The 20,682-nt window shown below is 54.0% G+C and overlaps 7 protein-coding genes across 7 annotated transcripts; 4 read left to right on the forward strand and 3 right to left on the reverse strand.

The window, feature by feature from the left end:
- Positions 1–1,116: 1,116 nt before the first annotated feature.
- Positions 1,117–5,287, forward strand: PUNSTDRAFT_133777 (uncharacterized protein; the record flags this gene model as incomplete). Its single annotated transcript, XM_007383213.1, has 11 exons — positions 1,117–1,245; positions 1,313–1,552; positions 1,606–1,968; positions 2,018–2,205; positions 2,256–2,415; positions 2,473–2,633; positions 2,689–3,086; positions 3,135–3,314; positions 3,365–3,494; positions 3,544–4,729; positions 5,180–5,287. The coding sequence occupies 11 exons, from the start codon at positions 1,117–1,119 to the stop codon at positions 5,285–5,287; spliced, it is 3,243 nt and encodes a 1,080-aa protein (XP_007383275.1).
- A 2,669-nt stretch (positions 5,288–7,956) lies between these two features.
- PUNSTDRAFT_39177 (uncharacterized protein) lies at positions 7,957–8,724 on the reverse strand (the record flags this gene model as incomplete). The annotated part of the gene is made up of 3 exons (XM_007383214.1): positions 7,957–8,223; positions 8,286–8,395; positions 8,484–8,724. Coding segments are annotated over 3 exons (618 nt in total), but the record flags the coding sequence as incomplete, so codon positions are not given.
- Positions 8,725–11,388: 2,664 nt separating this feature from the next.
- Positions 11,389–11,939, forward strand: PUNSTDRAFT_65975 (nucleic acid-binding protein; the record flags this gene model as incomplete). The annotated part of the gene is made up of 3 exons (XM_007383215.1): positions 11,389–11,574; positions 11,636–11,738; positions 11,815–11,939. Coding segments are annotated over 3 exons (414 nt in total), but the record flags the coding sequence as incomplete, so codon positions are not given.
- Positions 11,940–12,289: 350 nt separating this feature from the next.
- PUNSTDRAFT_133780 (uncharacterized protein) lies at positions 12,290–13,173 on the reverse strand (the record flags this gene model as incomplete). The annotated part of the gene is made up of 2 exons (XM_007383216.1): positions 12,290–13,081; positions 13,135–13,173. 2 exons carry the CDS (start codon positions 13,171–13,173, stop codon positions 12,290–12,292), a joined length of 831 nt encoding a protein of 276 aa, XP_007383278.1.
- Positions 13,174–13,278: 105 nt separating this feature from the next.
- On the forward strand, positions 13,279–14,520 carry PUNSTDRAFT_101976 (A1pp-domain-containing protein). Its single transcript, XM_007383217.1, has 9 exons — positions 13,279–13,422; positions 13,475–13,551; positions 13,617–13,664; positions 13,717–13,764; positions 13,819–13,834; positions 13,891–14,017; positions 14,067–14,177; positions 14,234–14,286; positions 14,342–14,520. The coding sequence occupies exons 1-9, from the start codon at positions 13,301–13,303 to the stop codon at positions 14,391–14,393; spliced, it is 654 nt and encodes a 217-aa protein (XP_007383279.1). The 5' UTR covers positions 13,279–13,300; the 3' UTR covers positions 14,394–14,520.
- Positions 14,521–15,204: 684 nt separating this feature from the next.
- PUNSTDRAFT_67143 (kinase-like protein) lies at positions 15,205–16,966 on the reverse strand (the record flags this gene model as incomplete). The annotated part of the gene is made up of 7 exons (XM_007383218.1): positions 15,205–15,564; positions 15,634–15,777; positions 15,841–16,237; positions 16,318–16,423; positions 16,487–16,583; positions 16,646–16,768; positions 16,868–16,966. The coding sequence occupies 7 exons, from the start codon at positions 16,964–16,966 to the stop codon at positions 15,205–15,207; spliced, it is 1,326 nt and encodes a 441-aa protein (XP_007383280.1).
- Positions 16,967–19,831: 2,865 nt separating this feature from the next.
- PUNSTDRAFT_67133 (GINS complex Psf1 component) lies at positions 19,832–20,470 on the forward strand (the record flags this gene model as incomplete). The annotated part of the gene is made up of 1 exon (XM_007383219.1): positions 19,832–20,470. The coding sequence occupies one exon, from the start codon at positions 19,832–19,834 to the stop codon at positions 20,468–20,470; it is 639 nt and encodes a 212-aa protein (XP_007383281.1).
- Between the last annotated feature and the right edge of the window lie 212 nt (positions 20,471–20,682).

Here is a 20,682-nt window from a genome sequence, read left to right on the forward strand (position 1 = left end):
TATCCTCTTCGTCCTCACCCCGTCTTTCGCATCTGATCTCATCTCATCCCTTGCGATCACGCCTCCCGCTTCTTCCATCACTGAGTCTCTAGTATAGTACCTCGTACGTGTGTCGAACTTATTATTCCCCCGATTATCCGGTGCATCTCCGTCTCGCCGTATTTAGTTACCTGTGTCGCGATAGATCTTCGTGTGCTGTGTATCGTACGGAACACATTCTTAAAGCTGTGCGCTTGCTATTTGCTCAGGTAGAGAGCCAATTTCGATCAACCTCCTGTACTGATTCGAACACCCTTCCTTGATCGAGGCGTTCCGCGAGCATTGAGTCGTGCCATCTGCGCAATCATATTCTATCCCTACGTTACTCGCGCCTACACTAAGTGACAAAATCGACGCGATAAGGGAAACGGAGGGATATGCGGGAGGAGGAATACCCGATATTGCGTTTCAAGTTCTCACACGTGAAGCGCGGGCGGCAGGTGCGGGACTGGCGAGAGGTTGGCAATCGTGTTCACCGCCTATCTGCCCGGACGTAAAGGGTCTTCAAGATAGCCCTACTTTCTTGACATGGCCCACAAGTTGCAGTCAAGGTCTCCATGTGCGATGGTGCAGGTTCGATCCGGCATCTTCGTTGTCCTCGGTACGTCCATAGTGTCAATTGTTGGCGTCATGCTCATCAACAACGACCATGATAGAGGGAGAGATTTGCCGTACTTTCGCACCGGGACGCAAGCACGTTGAAACCTTGCTACTTCGAGGGCATACATGCACATCACGGCTTTCGGATATGAAATAGTGTTAGGCATACGCCACGTCTACGCCACACCTACGTGTCGCCGGCATTGAAGTGCGCATGATTCACGTTTTGCATGCTATATCAACAACTGACGGCCATTCAAGCGTGACCTCACCCTCCTCGCTCCCTCCCCTCCCCCTTGCGCTCTTGCGAATACATCTGCACCTTCCCCAATGAAGAGAAAGCGCAATGGGAAAAACGGGCCGCGAGTACATGTTGTTGGCGCCGAAACGGTCCATCAAATACGGCCGTCCGTGAATGATAAGGGGCGTACCCAACTCCGACACACCTCCTCCGTCGTGCCGCCTGTCGACCCAGCCATGTTCGCATCCTCAAGCAAGGATGCTGAAGCACGGCAGACGCCAAGCAAAGAAAATTCTACCCCTGTTCGCTCTGCGTCGGCCAAATACTTCAGCGCAAAACCGACGGCCAAGAGGCAGCCTGTCGCGGTATGTGTCGCTGTTTATGAAGATGGTTTCCTGTTGAATCAGCGTTCTCATATCATTTCAGTCACAGATGGAAGGGTGGATACCTCGTTGTGATCAATACCTCGATCGTCTTATGGCTTCCGAAGCACCCGACCCCAGTCAGTTATCAACGTGTCAAGCAATCCTTCACGATGAAATGGGTGTGCCTCGGGTCTGCGGTAACCCCCAGCCGCGGATCAGATGCCGTGACTGCATCGACTGCTGCACGGTTCAGTGCGACGACTGTAGCCTACGCAGGCACGAGAATCTCCCCTTCCATCGGCTCGAGGTGAGTTAGGCAAGAACCGTGACTTACTATCTGTGACTTACGCAAGCCGCCAGCGCTGGAATGAAAAATACTTCGAGGATTCCAGCCTTGATTCCTTGGGCTACACTCTTCGCATGTGTCCCTTGGGCGAGCGGTGCGGCAATCCTGTGCCTGCTCATCGCAATTTCGTGGCATTCCATACAAACGGCTATCACCGGCTACGTGTCATGTTCTGCGGATGCGGAACAGCACTGAAATACGAACAGTTGCTATCGTTCCGGCTCTTTCCGGCTACCTCGACGGAGCCTCAAACCGTGTTTAGCTTCGAGTTTCTGAACTTGTTTCACCTGCTCACCTTACAAGGCAAGCTCACGCTCCACGATTATTATCAGGCCATCATTCGATGTACGGATAACATGAACAATGCACCCGGTGTGGTAGGTGATCTCGCTGGCGCGGGCGTCCGGATAGTAACACTATCAATAGTGGAGATACCATGACGCCATCCTCGCCACGCGTCAATGGCGGCATCTCAAAATGCTGAAGAGGGCAGGGAGGGGGAATGATCCAACAGGGGTAAGCGGTACCCCTGACGGTGGTCTTGCCGTGGAATGTCCCGCATGCCCGCACCCTGGACGTAACCTTCCCGACAGATGGGAGACGGATCCAAACATGTTCGTATTGTTCACTTGCCTATGAGCGCCTCTCTCACAGTTTCCGTTAGATGGATGTATACTTTATTCATCGCGATTGATGCCTGTTTCAAGCTGAAGCTTAGGAACCGTGGTTTCACCGCCCCGCCTCTAGGCGATGGCCTTTCTTACTTTGTGAAGGAGGAGAAGTACCGTGAGCACCTGGACTCGTGCTCCGATGAAGCACCGGAGGTAATTACGATTGATATAATGTCGTTACCATCGCTGAGACTGACCCCTATGTTTTAGGATGATGTCGAGCCGTGCGACTCGCATCACAACGCGGTCAGCCAGATGAACACGAAGAACAGCGGGCGAACCCTTCTTGTCACTGGACTTGGCGGGGCCGTGTGCGCTCGGCACTCGCTGGTCAGGAAGAACGGTGTGGCTGATTTAACAAGGGGCGAACGGTGCGTCCTCCTTTCTCTTGGTCCCACATCCCTTCTGAAAGCACTTTTTTGATAGACAAGTCACGATGGACTATATCTTCTGGACAACGATCTTCGGATGCGCGCTGTCGTTCATCATCGCCTCTTATGACATTGCCTGTTCCTGGTCAATCCACCTCATGGACCGACTGCAGCGAAACTATGACCCGAGTTGGGTGGCCGAATTCGCCAAGATGGTCTTTGTCTTCTTGCTACCGAAGTTACATATTCACACCCATGGTCCCAAATGCCGAAGATTGTACGACTTCCAGCACACGCCTCACGTTGGTCGCACTCACGCAGAAACCATCGAGCAATTATGGGCGCATCTAGGTGGGGTTGCGACGAGCATAGTCGAGATGGCTCCAGCCGCTCGACGTGTCACTCTTGAGGATCATATGGGCAATTGGAACCACATGATGAAGATGAATATGGGTACTTCCTTCGCTTTCAGTCTTTGGCAAAATCTAATCACCTACGCAGGTATCAACATGTACCGCTCACTCACCGAAGCGCTGGATCAAAGGAGCAAACATCGGCAGCTATTTGACGAGCTTGACGCAACCTTCGACCGACCGACAGTGGAAAGATGGACGAAGCTGGTGAAGGCATTCGAACGTGACAAGAAGCAGGGCAAGGACCCCTACGCAGAACCTGAGCTATGTAAGCGTGGTGCAAGTCGACTCTCTGCGACACTGACGTTTGATGTGCAGTGCAGACCTTCGATCAAGTTCGGAAAAAACTAGAACAGGAGGAGAAGGCTTCATTGAATGCACTTGAGCCGGACCATGATATTTCGCCGGCAAAATATGTACAGCAGGCCCTGAAACTTCTGGACAGACGGTAAGTTTTCCCTCTTACAAATGGAACGCTTGGCTTACGCTGCGAGTAGGCGCGCATTAAAGCAAGAGACCGACATCCAGCGATCGGAGCATCACCGCGTACTGCCTGATCTACAACGGAAGTGCGAGGCGTTGCAACGCGACGTGAGGAACTTAGCAGACGTCGCGCCAGTATACATGCCGTGCATTGTCATGATGCCAGGAGAGAACGCAGTCCAGGACGCTCCGAGCTCCCGAGGCCTAGGATTCATACACCTTCCCTCTTCGCTCGGGTCTGACCAACTCAGGTCCACCGGATGTATCCGAGATCTGGTCAAGACCGAGCTCCAGATGCGCATAGCCGAGGCAGCGGACACTCTCGAGGCCATCTGCAAGATGCGGCGATCGCTCATGGGTCTTATCCACAAATACAGGGTTCAGGTATCTGGATCTACGTCCGCAAAGACTCGATCGCATGCTATTTTGCAAAACATCGGCCGCAAAATCCAGCTTCTCGTCATCAAGTACCGCGATGCGCGTCTCGCCCTTCTAACGCTTAGCCCTGATGGGGATTGGAAGAACTTCCTGCATGAGCTTGAAAACGACGATGTCCGTGGCCCATACCCGGAGGAGGACGAGAGCGAAGGACGCCGCGAGGATTCATGGATCTGGCGATCCCGAGGACGACTAGTCAGAACGGCGCTCAACCTTGAAGCTTCCTCGGACGGCCCCAGGGTTGAATCCGACAAAGAACTAGATGATACGATGTTATATATGTGGGCGGGATCTCGTGCACGCGCATTCCGGTGGCACGAAGAAGTGCAACTCCTGGTTGAAGAAATGCGGCGCGTTATCGCATTCCTCAACTGGCAGGCACGCACTTGGGAGTCTACAATCGGCTCCCGAACACGATCCACCGACGGTGTCACCAGTGTCTGCGCTGCGGACATCTCTCGTGGTGCAGACTGCTACGCCTATCGGCAGGCTAGTCTCTGTCGCGCACTCGCAGAAGCGTTCGTGCGTCGATGGAAGCCACTACTGAATAGGGCTGGTCTAGGGCAGACCTGGCTATCACAATATCACGCATCCGCGTCTACAACTGTGCCCGTTCCTGGTCGTCCGCCCGCGTCTCAAGGGAAGAAATTGTCAGACGCTGCAGGGGATGAGCTGGACGCCGATGACTCTGTGGATGACGAGGGCGAAGAAGGCGCTGAGGGGGAGATCGAGGAGGACCTCGAGGAGGAACCCGGGGGGAAAGTGAGAGACACTGTTGACTCGGACGTGATAGATTACAGTATATATCTAAGCACCCAGTAGCGTGTCTTGTACCTGTACATTGTACCCTCGGTTAGTGCTAGCACGTGCGGTGAAATCACGTGCATCGCAAGAGAGGTTCATAAGCGCATCGCCTCCGCTTTTCCCTCTTAACTTCCTCCCTCTCCCTTCTACGTGTCGTGGGCACGTCTGTTGCAGCCCACGACGCTGGCGGCGTGTCCTGTTCACCACCCCTCGTCATTGCCTTGCGCTGCAGACTTCCCCACTTACGCTCGTCACGTACAGTCTTCAGGGATCTGGCTCATGCATACCAGTCGAACATTACTGGATCCGTTTCATCTGTATGGGAAGGCATGAGGGTGCGCTCAGCGCCAGCAGGTGCGTGTCATGTATCCCTTACGCGTATGATTGGGCTGACGTGGTGTTACGTAGGTCGAGCACGACACACCTCTGAACCATTCGACGGCCTTCATCACCAGCCTCCTGTCGGAGGAATGGACCCATGCCACGTCATCGCTTTGGTCGACCATCCCGCATTAGTGAGTAATATGGCACATTTGCATGGTAGTGGCTGACGTCTTTCTCTTTTGGGTAGGACTTCCCCTGTCGTCGTGTGGCTTCGGAAGGTCGTGCTGGGTAGAAAGCTTGCGTCTAGCGCCAGCAGGTCTGTGACTGTTCATTGTGTATACATTAGCGCTGACGCGGTATGATGCATAGGTCGACTGACGTTGTGCTTGTATATCCTAAGCTGGATGTCGTCATGGGTTCATGTTATGCCAGAGTTCGGTGGTTGACTATCTCTCATTGGTGAGTACTGTATCGCCTGTTCGTGTCGCTCTTCGCTTACACTCCTGGGCAGGCATTCCATGCATTGGATCGCTGTGCGGCACCCAGTGCTAGCAGGTGCGTGATTGTGCCCGCCACGTATGTGTTTGCGCTGACGCGGCGCGTCACATAGTTCGAGTCCCACAAGTATGACACGGCGTTGACGGCGAAGTTGTTCTTGCCGACCCTAAGCTGGGTTGGTCGGATCGGTCCATGCGGCGTCTGCAATAGTGGCAGGAATTCGATGTCATCATCGTTGTGGGCCGTGCGAAGATCGCGCTGTGTTGAGGATGCGTTTAGTGCTACGAGGTGTGTAACTGTGAGCCCTGTGCTTACCTGTGTGTTGACAAAACGGTATACATAGTTTCAGTGCATAGCATAGCCAACATTCATCCTTGACCATGTCGTCCTGCTACATCCCGGGCTGGATCTTGATTGGGTCGGTCCGTGCAGTGTCTGCGATGTTTGGAGTTGACCGTCCTACACGTGCGTACCGTCTCGCCAATTCATACAGCATCTAGCTTATGCTTTTGCACAGTCCTTGATACCCGCGTTGCATCGTCGCAGGACGGGGTCACTGTGCCAGGGTAGGGCCAGTGTGCTGCTTTCAGGTGCGCATGCAAGTGATGCGCAGTGTTTCCTTTGTGCTAACGTGGGGCATTGGGTTGACAGAAAGTGGTGTATTATGAGGTGGTTTCAGGACTGGTCGCTCGCCTTCTATGTTTTCCCGGTTGCGCGAAGCTATACCCCTGAGGGTAGAACTGTCTGACCTCTCTTATCCTTTGTTGGTATGTACGTTACGGTATTCTGCCGAGCTTGAGGCTCACGCTGCTGGGCAGGACATTGGCACTTCGTAACCGTATTGGATGTGGCGGCTCAGGTTTGGTCGTTGCATCGGAGTCGTCGCTCCGCACGCTAGAGCACTGCCATCTGTCTCGGTCCGCCTTCCGATATGACATATGTTGCCGACCCGCAGTCGTTCGCATCGCCGCATCATTGCCTCGGATTGCGGTGTCTCTTCCACGGAGGAGTCCGGTTGTGTCGTGCCGGGTTTGGTCGGACGTAGGAGTCGTCGCTCCACATGCTATGGCGCCGCCATGTGTCTCGGTCCGTCCTCCGATATGTCGTTGCGGACCCACAGTTGCTCGCATTGCCACATCATCAGAAGCTGTGTACTGGCGTCCCCGTCATGGCCGTGATGACAACTTATGCCGCGACATCTCCCGCTGTGGAATGCGGTGATGCTGCACTGGGTCCGGTCACTACGCGGGCTGCTCGCGCGCGGGGTTCACGCGTTGCAGCGCCATCCTCTCTATCGTGGCCAGCGGCGCCACATGTTATCTATCCACGTGGCGGGTGCTGCATTGTCCGGCCGTTTCCGACCCAAGCCGGGTCCGTGTGCCGCGGTGCCGTATCGTCGCCAGCCGTCCTACGTGGCGCCACCCGTCGTCCATCCACGTGGCGCCACCCGTTGTCCATCCACGTGGCGCCACCCGTCGTCCATCCACGTGGCGCCACCCGTCGTCCATCCACGTGGTGCCACCCGTCGTCCATCCACGTGGTGCCACCCGTCATCCATCCACGTGGCGCCACCCGTCGTCCATCCACGTGGCGCCACCCGTCGTCCATCCACGTGGTGCCACTCGTCATCCATCCATGTGGCGCCACCCGTCGTCCATCCACGTGGCGGTTACCGCGTCGTCTGGCTGTCTCCAACGCGCGCAGGGTCCGCGCGCCGCGGCGCCAGTCGCTCTCGCATTCCCAGTCTGGATCGGAAGTGTCTGACCCCCTGCTGATGTTTATCCCGGGTGCTGCCGGTCGCCGGTTCTGTTCGCGGCGCGGCGGTCGTGTACTGGACCGGGCTCGGTTCATTGACTTTTCGCCTTCACCGGCCCGAACTTGCTACATGCGAGTGACTTCTGCTGCCGAACTTCGGCCTACCGCCTGTCATTGGGGCTGTACATGTACATGTGTTCTGTGTTATGTATGCCGATTGGAATGCGGGTTGTGCGTGTACGCGCTCCAGGCTGGGCGTGTACACGGGATAGTGATCTGTTACATGTACTGCGTACAACCGTTGTGACGCTGTCTGCTGTACGCATGAAAGTACCATCGTACTCGTCAGAGAGGTCCTTGCTCTAATGGAAGTATGTACACGGAGGAGGCGTGTACGCGCAAGGATGGTTGCGGGTATAAGCTTGTACACAGTCTAGCATGTGCCCTATTGGTGATATTGAGTACAATGCCACCTGATTTTCTGCGGATTTGCTGTACACAGGGGGCAGCCAGCATTGTTTTGTTAGCCTTCTGTGAAACCCACGTTCTGGAGACTTACGAGGATCTAAGAAGAAGCAAGCAATGTAGGCATCGTCATCTGATGCATTGATCTGTTGATGAAAGCGGCGGTTGACAATTTCTCTGACAGCTTCAATGGTCTCCGGCTCATAGCGCAGAGATTTTGAACGGAATAGTTCATCGAGATGCGCAACAATGGCAAGCCAGAAGATGTAAACATCAGCTAGCGTAGCCTTCGAAGACTCCAAGCACTGAATGGCGCAAGCGACTGGACCAAGTACGGACAGGAGTTTCTGTAGCGCTTTTTCAAATGCTGCCGTCTCGACCGTGTTCGCCCGGAAGAGATCAGTATAATCCTGTGTAGCATCAGTGTATATACCATGATCTCCGTGCATAGTTAGCTTACCCCAATTTCAACCTCTAGCTCTGGGCTCCCGACGATTGCACGGAATGCGGGAAGACCACGTTCGATTGAGAGCCTGGTCCAATACATAGTGGCAAATCGGTGGTCAGCAATCCATTCCAGGCCTCAGGTGATACCCAGCTTCGCCCTTGTGAGGTTGAAGTGCTCCAGCTCCCACCCTGCATGCGACATATATGTCGCTATACCTCTGACTTGGGCGACAATCTGCGGTAGCCATTGAGCTGATGCATATTCTGAGATTACTATTCTTTACCGGTATGAATTCTGCAACACGTTGGAGCTCCTTGGAGGTGTTTCTCAGCAAATGTGTACAGTCTTGAAGATTGAGAATATGTGGTTGGTTGTCTTTCACAATCCGACGACATTTTCGTGTATTGCCAGTGTCATCGGATACTACAGCGGAGAAACGTGATGGTCCAATCTCAAGGAACCACTACGTAGGTAGGATTTCAATGCATGCATATCAGATATTGTGAACGACGTACCTCCTCAAGACGTTCATAGATATACCGGCCAGTATGACTCAACCTTGACGCATTGTCGATGTCCATCAGAAATGCACGACGATCTTGGGTCCATATGTGTACAGTGTATCCAGATTTCTTGCGTGAAGTACCACCATCAAAGGAGATCGTGAGGTTGTGGTTCTCCTGAAGAAACCGGACCACAGATACATGGATTTGCGCCGCATGGAACGGTATGAGACTTTCTGTGAGCTTGGACGCGGACGGTGGATTGTATGAAGAGTTGAGCGTTGCTGTATACTTTTTGAAGAAGGTTGAGTCGGCCACGTCGGGAGCAATACCACAGCAAGTCAAGAACACAACAAGGTCGTGGTTCGCGCGTTCAGCCAGTTTCAACCGACCTGTGGCTACAGCCTTTGCATGCAATCCACCTTCACCTCTGTTCTGGTCACCTCCCTTCTCCGGCTTGTGCTTCTTCGACGGTGGTGCTTCATCATCAGACTCAGACGCCGAGCTAACAATTACTTCGCTACTCGGCGGCACCACAGCACGGGGAGCACCATTCTTGTCTGCTTTCTGTGCAAGAAACTCGAGGATGCTTCGCCGTACCCCACGGTCAAGGTACTTGCAGTCCTTGGCATGATGAAAAATCCGTGTCTGGTTCCGAGGAAACACCCAGTGTGTCGCGCACCCACTACTGCCTAAGCAACGAATACACTTGGCTTCGAGGTTCACACTTTTGCCCTTGGGAAAGCACGGAACACTGACTTTGAGCAGAAGCGGATGTGTCTGGTTGCCACCACGTCGCCGGGAATTTGGAATGACTTCACTGGTATCTTCGAAATCTGAGTCGTGTGTATCGGTGAGGATCTTCGTATCTCGATGGTGATGTACCCTTCTCTTCTTCTTCGCAGCTGGGGCATCTGGAGCTCGAATAGACATTGCATCCTCCAACGACGGAAGCTTGGGAGGTGTGAGTCCCACGGCGCTATAACAGGCATAATTCTTATGCACCTCCTTCTTTTCCCGTGTGTAAAGATCCTTCGCAGCATCGATCAAATCATCCAACCACTTCTCAAGCACCGCATGACCCGGATACATCGACATAAAATCCTCCAGGAGGATGGGGAGATAGTCAAGCCCTGGTCCCTTCTCGACGAATTGAATAGGACCTGCAGCTCGTGAGCCGAGTTTGATCTCGAGGCCGCGATTAACTGCTGATGGAACATCTTCAAGCTCTTTGAGCCAATCTTGATCGACCGCGAATTCGTTGAACTTGTAATGCACATCGGCAACAGGGATATTGTCGGGAAGATTTTTTGAACTGATCAGGAGCCGAAGGTATGCCAGCTTTTCGAGCACGCTGTCTGAGAGCTCGTCGGCTTGGAGAGGAGGTTCTGTCATGATGCAAGTGGATTGTAAACTGTCGTAGTACAATTTGCGAACAAAACATCTGCAACTACCCGTAACACGATATCTGCACGTCCTCACATCGGGCTTGTCGGACACCCGCCGCAGCGCCACAGCTGGTTCACAATTACACACATTTACCACCCTCTCTCAGGCCCCACGAGATTGACCGGTCAATCACAGGTGAATTACCTCGGTAGATCTGCACGGTCATTGACCCAGGTCAGACTTACGGTACACTACAGCCTGGGCACCATTAAGACCCTTGTAGTAGGCGTCAACGAAGCGACGAGAGCGATTGGCAAATCTGAAGCAAGTACAAAGATAGGCAACATGACTTCGACATGTTGGAATTTGCACGGACGTGGGTCAATTGAGGACGACGAGTGGGTACGCTTGAGTGTTTTCCTTCGCAGTGATGGGTTAACTGGGATATGCTGCTGACAGCGTAAGTGGCCAGTAGTCAGATGCAAGCAGTTTGCCACGTACATTCTCTTTGTCCTCCTCTGCGCTGTCAACTTCATTGTGCCTGCCAGGTCATGCATAGCGGCCAAGATTGAATTTGCGCCAACGACCTTTCTTGTACGGCATAGCGGCCGGATGCTTGCACTAAGCTGATATCATGCCTGAGGAACTACGGCGACGGCCATAGCTTAATGACAGTGGTACGAAAGAAAGATGTTGAGATGCCCGCACGCGCACTGAAGGCAGTACATGGCGATTGGCTCCCCTCTCCTCTCGAAGATCTTACACAAGAATTTTCCCTATAGCTCTATGACTACCGTGTCGTACACATCTCTTTAATATCAGCATCCCTTCGAGCGAAAGCTTTTCTGTCAGAGCAAGAAACGACTTTGCGCGCGTATTACGTCTTTTGTCACGCACAGCCGCGTGCGAGGGGTTCAACGCGTATGCGGCCTACCTTAGAAGTACGAGGTCACGTTATCGACGCTATATCTTAGAGTCAGAGCCTTTTGCGGCACCGGGGCTGTCCATCGCTGACTTGCACTTGCCCTCCGACCACTACCACTTCACGCCGTCGCCTTTCGACGACTTGCGACACCGGGGTCACAAGAGACTTTGATCTCCACTCGATATGCCGAAGGTTCGTAGGGCGTCCATACAACGTCACCCACCTGGCATGAAGTCGATCTAAATGATCTGATCTTCACTGGATGCGCTCTTTACTCATGGTCTTGCCCGTTTCTCCATAGAATAAAGGAAAGGGTGGAAAGAATCGGAGAAGGGGAAAGAACGAAAACGACGATGACAAGCGTGAACTCGTTTTCAGGGAGGATGGCCAGGAGTACGCTCAGGTCACCAAGATGTTGGGCAACGGTCGGCTGGAGGCCGTCTGCTTTGACGGAGAGAAGCGGTTAGCGCACATCCGTGGCAAGATGCGCAAGAAGGTATACCGTTCTCTTGCCGTGCTCCGCTGCTATGGCTAAGTTTTGCCGGTCTGTGATTTAGGTTTGGATTAACCAAGGAGATATTATCCTACTCTCGCTCCGAGACTTCCAGGATGACAAGGCGGACGTCATCGTTAAATACACCGCGGATGAGGCGCGGAGCTGTAAGTACATCACGACTCGTTCTGCCCATCTTTTAAGCGCTCGCGCAGCCCCCTTACTGATGGTCTGATGTCGCAGTGAAAGCTTACGGCGAGCTGCCCGAAAACGCCAAGATCAACGAGACCGACACCTTCGGAGACGAGGAGGGCGAGTGCACATTCGAGTTCGGCGACGAAGGCGAAGTCGACATCGACGACATCTGATTACGCACCATCCTCCCGTTTCACGCACTTCGTTGGTATTTTCGGCCTCATTTATCTGCTTTTCGAATGTTTTTGTATGTCACTACACGCATCGCGCACTGTTTCATGTCATGATCTGTACACGCATCGCTGTATTTCCCATTTGTACACCACTTCGTATGAGAGGTTATATGAACGGGATTCTAAAGCACGCCGTTAATGATTTGAGATAGCAGGGGGAAGAGGACAGAAATAGCTCACACATGGGGTCAGAAATTTTTGGGAGAGGAAGTCTAAGCTCTGGTGGAAGCTGAACAACGAGTAGATGGGTCCAATGTCATTCGTCCGCCGTATGTGTGCGAGCCGATGCATCACACAGACATTATGCGTAGCGTCTTCATGTCGGGTACACACCCCTTCTCTTCTCGAAGGTACTGCACGATATCCATAGCGCCTTCTTTGACCGCTATCCTTAACATCTCCACGTTGCACTTTAGACGATCTTCGAGCCTTGGTCGTTTACTGGACGATCGCACCACCTCTCGTTCGCCCCGCTTTCTCTTCCTTGCCTGGGACGTGGGTGGATTGTCCGTTACAACGGACGATCCGCTGCGCTCGACAAGCATCTTCACCAGGTCAAGGTCCTTGCGCTTGATGGCGACGAGAACGGCCAAGCCGTCCTTCCACGAAGGATCGGCACCGTTCTCCAACAGGAACGAGATCAGGGGTCTGAAACCCGCATGGACCGCCATTGTCAGCGCGAAGCCTTGATGTGCATTGGTGTTCGGTCGAGGTATTCGATCGTGGTTAAATAGATAGTGCAGTAGGGGTAGGGGTTCATCTCTGACAGTCCAAGGTCCGTCTTTTCGGGGTGATAGCTCGCGGAACAGCCGCTGAGGAAGGTCCGGAGCGTACAGTGGGATAACGGGGCATGTGCCATCTCGTAGTATTGCTTCGAGCACGTCCCGGGTGCACAATGGATAGCGCAGGGCGAGCGTGATGATTCCTCGGGTTCTTGTGGCAGGCGTGCGGGTCGTGTAGTACTTGCCGATAAGGTACTGGGCCCTCACCGAAAGGGGAGCGACTTGGAAGACCCGTCGGATGTGTTGCGACGTATAGGGGAGCCATTCGGACAACGCATGGTACTGAACTTCGTAGAGCAACTGGGTAGTCACAATGAGCCATCGCGATTGACTTTGAGTGAGTTTACGGATACCTCTACTGGGAGTGTGTCAAGGGAGAGCCTGGTGGTCATGAAAGATCTTGCATGGCTTTTACACTCATCCGTGCACCGCAAGTGATCCGCGAATGACGCACTCAGACGACCCATCGCTTACACTCTACGATCACATTTGCTTATGGCGGAGTCAGAGCAAGAGGATATGTACTGCCGTCTGAATCAGGTCCCGACTTTGAAGGAGCTCTATAAATCTGCTATTTTGAAAGCCGTGGCTCAGCCGCGATATCCAGCGAACGCGGCCCTTCTGGACAGGGTTTCTCTATGGTCAGTCAACGCGACGTTCGTACATGCATGTATAAGACGACTCGTTTCCTAGGCAGGGAGACATCACGGACCTCGAGGTTGATTCCATAGTGAACGCCGCCAACAAGAGCCTCCTCGGCGGAGGCGGAGGTTCGTAACATACGTCCCGGGGTCAGATTACCACCGTGCTGATGTCCCTCTGCGCCGTGATCCAGTGGATGGCGCTATCCACGCTGCTGCTGGCCGAGAGCTCCTTGCAGAATGTATGTGCCTACTTCGCGGTCTCGCTCACCCGTGTTCATCACCAATCCCCAGGCCGCACTCTGAACGGTTGTGAGACCGGAGACGCAAAGATTACGAAGGGTATTCTTGCCCTAGCATCGCTGCATATATTGCATTGACCCCGTATCCTCTCAGGTTACAAGCTGCCAAGGTATGCAGCATAATCCAGACGGTGGCACCCTCTATAGCTCATCCGATATGTTGCAGCAAGCACGTCATCCATACTGTCGGGCCGGTGTACTCGTCCTCGAACGTGGAAACAAAGGCATCGCAACTAGCCTCCTGCTACCGCCGCAGTCTCGAGTTGGCCACGGAAAACTCCCTTCGACACATTGTGAGCGTTTCGCGGTATTTCGCGACGCTGGTCTTTCAACATTGCCCAGGCATTTCCCTCCATCTCCACGGGCATATACGGATATCCAATCAAAGACGCCACCCATATCGCCTTGACCGAAGTTAGAAAGTTCTTGGACAACGAGCAAGCGGCGAATATAGTCAGCGTGCTTTCTTCCCATCTGGGTACGAACCTACTAAACCTCCCACTCATTAGCTCGAGCGTGTGATCTTCGTCGTCTGGAGCGACAAGGACAAAGAGGTCTACGAGTCAGTACTCATACCGACACGCTATGAACACTAGAGGTTACTGACAAGGTCGCAGGCATCTTCTTCCAGATTATTTCCCGGACAACGATGCCTCCAAATCCATATAGGGCATGCCGGTTCTGCCGTAGCAGCGAAAATAGCAGCATTGAATGTATATCAGTACGCGTCGAGTAACGGGTTAGAACACACGCTCCAAACGGAGAACAATGCGGAAGTTCACCACAATTACCCTTTTGACAACGCCTTCGCGAAAGAACCAGAATTCTGTCACTCGAGCCACTGTATCGAGGCTTCGATGAAAGGGATGGCTCGTTGATCCACGATAAATAGTCGTGCAATACATGAGGGAAGTGCGGCTAGTACTACAAATTACACCAAACGCGAAAAAAAGATGGGTGATAGCGGCGTGTCCGGCAGGCTCTCAAGGGGGAGGGACAAAAATGGTGGCGATATTGCTCATAATGGGGAGAGAGGGAGTTTGTGGGGTTTCGAGAAGACGGCGATTGTGCGTTAAAGTATAGATGATGGACATGAGAGTGCAGAGGGATGTCATGACGGATTTGCAAATATGTGATAGATAGTGAAGAAAGTGTGAAGAAGGCAGGGATGCGTGGCGGGGAACGAAGGGACCGGGCAATTATAAGTGAACGTAGTATTCCGGTAGGTGCTGGTGTATGACGATGATTAGACGAGCAAGAAGGTAAAGGGGACGGATCCAGTATGATAGCGATATGCATCAAGACGGCTAGAGAGATGTAAGAAGGGGTGTCACGAACTAGGCGTGAATGCGCATCTCTGCAGGTAAGGGGGGAGGATGTCGCTGCAAGCCTTGGTTCAACGGCATCGGTACCGGCGTGCCAGCCAATGACCGGTCGATGATGGTGGCCGTGGGTACCAACGTCTCCGACGCGGTGGCGGTCATGTCCCGCGCTGTCGTCGAATCCTGAGAATTGTGACGGGAATGGCCAGAGGAAGAGTGTCCTGCAGAGGGTGATCGGGAAGGTCGAGACTTCGCCGCGGTGATGGGCTCATTGTGCGGGTAGTATGACATCCGCTGCGTCGAGGTGAAGTCATAAACGGTGAACCTATCGACGGGATCAGCACTACCACCCAATGGCATGTGGGAGGGAGAGCGACTGACTGCTCCTCCATCTGACGGAGCTCCGGCTTCATCTTCTCAAGGTCTGGATTTGCCTTGCGTTTCGTGTGCGTCAAGGGCTTTTCAACCATCAGGAACTCGTCGAGCTCGTGTGTCACGTCAAAGTTCGGTTTCTTTTGCTGCAGAGGCGTGCGTGTGAGCGCGTTAATATAGGAACACAACCATCGACATATGGGGAAAACGCGTACATCAGGTGTGAAGGGAGGCGTCAGCGCCTTGTTGTTCACCTGATCCCAATCAATCGACCTGAACCATGGGTGTTGCTCGATGTCCGAAATGCCTTGGCCATGAGGCCTGCAACCTAGCCGTTTCTTCGGGTCGCGCTCGAGAAACTGGCGCCAGTCGAGGCCGAATTAGTACGGAAAACGTTACAAATGGCGGTGCATGCAGCCCACCTGCCGTAGCGCACTAGCGCCCTCTTGGCTGACCACGTTTGGCGGCGCATCCCGCCGCGAAACGCCGACCATACCCCCGTCCAAGATGGGAAATCGGATCGGATCACGGAGAATGGACGACTTCATTTTCTCCGCGGTGCGCCCGTCGAACGGGCGGCGTTGGAAGAGGAGCTCGTACGCCGTCACCCCGAGGCTCCACCAATCGACACACCACGTGTAGCCCTTGCGCCCGCCGGCGAGCGCCCCGGTGGAGTCGACCACCTCGGGCGCCATATACGCCATGCTGCCCGCGACAGAGGTGTGCATGCGCTTCTCCGAGTAATGGATGGCGATGTTGAAGTCGGTAAAGTGCGCGTGGCCGGCGGCATCGAGCAGGATGTTGTCCGGCTTGATGTCTCTAGGAGCATGAAACGATCGACAAGGAAAGCGGACGGGCCGTGAGTGCGAGGCGAGGGGCTGTACAAGGCGGGAACGTACCGGTGCATGATCCGTTGGCGGTGGAGGTATTCTAGGGCCTGTGACAGCTCCGCTACCCAGAATCGCACGACTTCCTCAGGAAACGGGCCTTTGCGCTCCAAGTGGACTAAAGTGTCGAACAATGAGAGATCAAGCCGTGAGTGCGGCGACGTGATGGGTGCGGACGTACAACGCAAATCACCACCGAGCATCAGATCAAGAACGAAGAAGCAATTCTCGTCGTCCTGAAATGCGTAGCGCATGTTCACGACGAACGGGTGGTCTATCTGGGGGAGGGCAGAGATACTCAGCGACGGGCACGACGGGTCACTGCACGGGGCCAACGCACCTCCTCGAGCAAGCGCCGCTCCTGGATGATGTTCGCGACGGCTTTTTGCCGTATACAGCGCGCTTTGTCGATGTACTTCAGTGCATATAGTTTCTTGGTCCGTTTGTGTTCGACGACACGGACCTAGATGAAGTCGTGAGCATCGCGAGGTAAGCACGATGTCATGGAGTAGGGCATGCAACACCGTGCAACACCACCTCAACCGTCTAGCGAGACACACACCTTGCCGAACGCCCCCCGTCCTACTGCCTTATGAAGGTCGAAATGGTAGAGGTTGACCTCGCCGTCGAAGTCGACTTGCCCAGACATACAAGAGCCCATGATGAGCAAGAGCCAGAGGGAGGGGGGGCGGAACAAAAAGATAACCCCAGAGGGGGGAAGATAGGATGGCAGGGGAGGAGAACGGGGACTGATATGAAGAGGCGAATGTGAGACAAGACCGGACGGAGGGTATAGAGGCAGTGTGGCCCATCCCGTCACGACCGCTCTTGTGCCGTTCCTGGCTCCTTCCATTTTCGGACAACACAATAATCGCCCTCCACGGAACCCCCGCCGCCAGCTTCTAGCATCCCGCTGGAGTTCCAGCAGGTGTAGGATACAATAAACGTCCGTTTCGACTGAGAAAGGGGGCTGGAGGACGCGCCGGACAACGTCGCGCGAGTCGCGGTAGTCGACGACAAACGCATGGCCCGATCCGGAAGCCGATCGGTCTGTCCCTACTGCCCACAACAATACAACAACAACGCGTCGATGCGGGCGCACACTCGTCTTCGCGGAGTCGCCACGTTCCGCCACGAGGCCTCGAGAGGCGAGATCGATGCAGATGGCCAGATGGGCAAGGTTGCGGGCGAAAGCTTAAATTTCCGTTCGGGAACAAGGCAGGCTGCCGCATGGGAGGAAACATGCGTTGCGAGAATCACATAATCGGCACGGAAGTCGAAGGCATGCAATGTTTGCGAAGCTATCGACAGCTGGACATACTACGGCGTTTCCCGGTCCCTCGGCCGGGCACCAACATGTGATGGCCAACCATGAAAGAATAGAAGGCGCCAAAGCTCGTCAAGCCCTGCGGTTCCGCAGTGAAAGTGAAAGTCTATCAAGGCATGAACAAAAGGTAAGAAGGTGCACAATCCTGTCTGTGTGTTCTCTCGCCGCTGGACAATAACAACGAGCGAGTTGGATGGCCCACGACGGTCGTGCTCGATAGGATCGATTTAGACTCGGCGGCGGCCTTGTCCTAAAACGGCGCCCGCGTGGATGAGAGAGAAGGTCTAAAAGCTATTTCACTGCATACATTCACATTGGCGCACAATATAATGTCGCTATGACCTGATCTGGAAAACGAAATCAACATAGGTCTACTTAGCAGCATTGGATCGGATCATGCGTTACCTGGCAGCATTCCATCGTCTGCATTGCGGACCGAGTGGAACCGAGTGTCAATTATTGGCGCCATGCGCGGCGCTAGTCAACTGGAATGCATCGTAAGTACCGAACGACGCCCCAGAACGTGCTCCTCCCAGCTTCCGAATGGAGTACAAGCCCCAGCGTACGAGGGAGCGAGAAGCCGCAAGGACAAGGACATCCGGATATTAGACTGAGACTAGCCGGCCGCGGCGCCTCCACTGCGGACAACGGGCGTCACACGGAGTGTATCTCCGCATGACGCACGAAGATGCGAATTGGCTCGGGATGACGAAGGTTCACCCTGGCTGTCAATTGGGAAGGCGAGTCTTGTTGGCCGTGCGCAGCGCTGACGGGGTTTGGACGCGGTTCATGTCTTGGCGCAGAATCGAAGGTGGCTTCCTATCTCCAGTACAGAAGACTGAGACACTTGCCAGCTTCCGCGGTCTTGAGCGCATCGGGATGGTCTCATGAGGGTACAACAAGGATAGCCCTGGTTTTAACAGAGAAACGGGACCTTCAGAGAGACGAAACCCAGGGAACAGCATATTCACGGAGGCGGCTATGTCGGTTATCCGACCCTTGAAGGATGCTTTTTGAGCCAACAGGCGTTTGCGCAGGATTCGAAATGTACAGTGAAGCTTCCAAATCCGGTCGCCAGCAAAAGCGTTGTGGAGCGCGATGTCGAAGGGCATAAGTCAGCCGCAACGCAAGCAATAATCATCATGGCCGACGAGACCGGCCTTGAATGGGTATCTCGGATGCGCCCCATTTGCCGTTGCGCAGTCAGCCAAATATCACATTTTCGTCCCGTACGCAGTTCCGAGCACGGTTCTTCCGTCTTCATGCGATATGTTGCGTCCATGCTGAGATCGCAGTGATCAGCCATCAGAGTATTTCTGGGATGGGAGATCAGTTCCAGCATTACTTCGACCATCGGAGCGTTGTCCTCACAGGTTTGTCAAACTCTGTGTTGTGAAGTTCTTGAAGTTTTCGAAGAGATTTGATGGCGATACCGATGTTCGTAGGAGACCTATCCCTCGTAGGCCCTTGAGTGGTGTTAGAGGTAGCGCGTCGTGCCCTCTTGGTCCAGGATAGGTCAAATTCGTGCGCCAGCCGGAAAGGCGATGAATCTAGCAGAGCTTCTTTCATATGAGTGTATTTCTGGCATGCTCGCCACTGCTAACAGAAACTTCTATGATGGACGGGAGTCCATAATCCAGACAGTGAGGTTTTCTCATCAACGGGTAGACATCTGAAGAGGCAATATCCAAGGCGGAACTGGATCCGCTGTATTTGCCAGCGCATCCTCCTGCAAGGCTGCAAGGGATCATAATGCCGCATATAGTGAGGCGCCATAGAGTGTCTGCGATCAAAGCACCAGTGTAAGCACTTGTGTTCCATCACCGCTGGACTTGATGGCGAGTCAACAAGTATTCCGGGGGGTTTCGCCTGCGAGTGGGTCACCGGGACTACCAGTGTCCAAAGGCGATACACAAATTGTCGGAGTGGACTTGAATAGGTGCAATCGGTTCATGTGTACCGAGTCAGGGAAATGCAAATAGTGCAAAAGACGCGAACTCGAAGATGTCCAAGCCTGGGGAGACAAGGCGACGCCGCGACGGCAAAAAAGTGACGCCACGTGCTCAATGCTCACGCGCTCACGTTTCGTAACGCTGTAAACGCGTTTTGTCACGATCGCAAAAGTCGCGTTAACGCTCCGTACCACATACTTACATGATTTGAAGCTATTGCTTCCAATACACGACGTCAACAGGCGGTATGACTTCAACAACGAACCAATACGGCGAACTCGCCACACAGCTGGTCACGGAATCCCGCCGATCGACTCTCACAGACAACTTGCTCAAGTACAACGACCCGCTCGTTCGATCCATCGTTCGCGAACAGCGTCAGCTCGAGCAAAGCATCGCGAACGCTCTGGCTGAATCCTCACAGCTCGACGAAGAGAACGCGAAGCTCGATGGGGAAGATCCTCACACTCCCGCCCTCCTCATCTTCCAGACCGCGATTGAGCGCAACAAGCGCTGCCTGCTCGCGTACCACCAACATCGTTTAGACCGTTTGCGCGACATGTACTGGTCCGCGGGAGGATCCCTGCCACATCTTCTGTCCTCTGCAGATACACGTGCCAAACTCTCGCCACACGAGGTCGACTTCCTCAAGGCGTACAACGCGTCCGTCATGGACTTCCGTGGCGCGTTCAGCGACGAGTTGGACATCACGGCCAACATCATGAGCGTTCCAAAGGATCTACACGTGCTCGTGCGGGTTGTGAAGGATTGCGGGGTGATTCAGACCGAGCTTGGGGCTATCGACTTCAAGAGGGGGCAGCGGTTCATGGTGCGGAGGGCGGACATCGAACACTTGATAGTGCAAGGATATCTCGAAGAAGTGTGACGAGGGCCTCGGCCTATTTTGATGTTGCTCAGGACCCTGGGTTATTGCAGCACATTGCAGGGGCTGTGCTACGCCGTCGCAGTTGTCCATGGGAGCGTTTCGCCGTGACGTTATGAAGTTCGGGAGGTAACCATGGTTCTCTCCCCTGCATCGCGAGCGATCCTCTGATGAGCGCCCTCTACAGATATATTTCCCGGTCATATCTACCTTAT

Source organism: Punctularia strigosozonata (assembly GCF_000264995.1).
Source record: "Punctularia strigosozonata HHB-11173 SS5 unplaced genomic scaffold PUNSTscaffold_5, whole genome shotgun sequence".
NCBI classification, from domain to species: Eukaryota; Fungi; Basidiomycota; class Agaricomycetes; order Corticiales; family Punctulariaceae; genus Punctularia; species Punctularia strigosozonata.

Coding starts and splice junctions, on each gene's coding strand:
- PUNSTDRAFT_101976 (XM_007383217.1), top strand. CDS start 13,301: ATGTACTGCCGTCTGAATCAGGTCCCGACTTTGAAGGAGCTCTATAAA. Junction 13,552..13,616: donor CCTCCTCGGCGGAGGCGGAG/GTTCGTAACATA, acceptor GCCGTGATCCAG/TGGATGGCGCTATCCACGCT. Junction 14,018..14,066: donor AAAACTCCCTTCGACACATT/GTGAGCGTTTCG, acceptor AACATTGCCCAG/GCATTTCCCTCCATCTCCAC.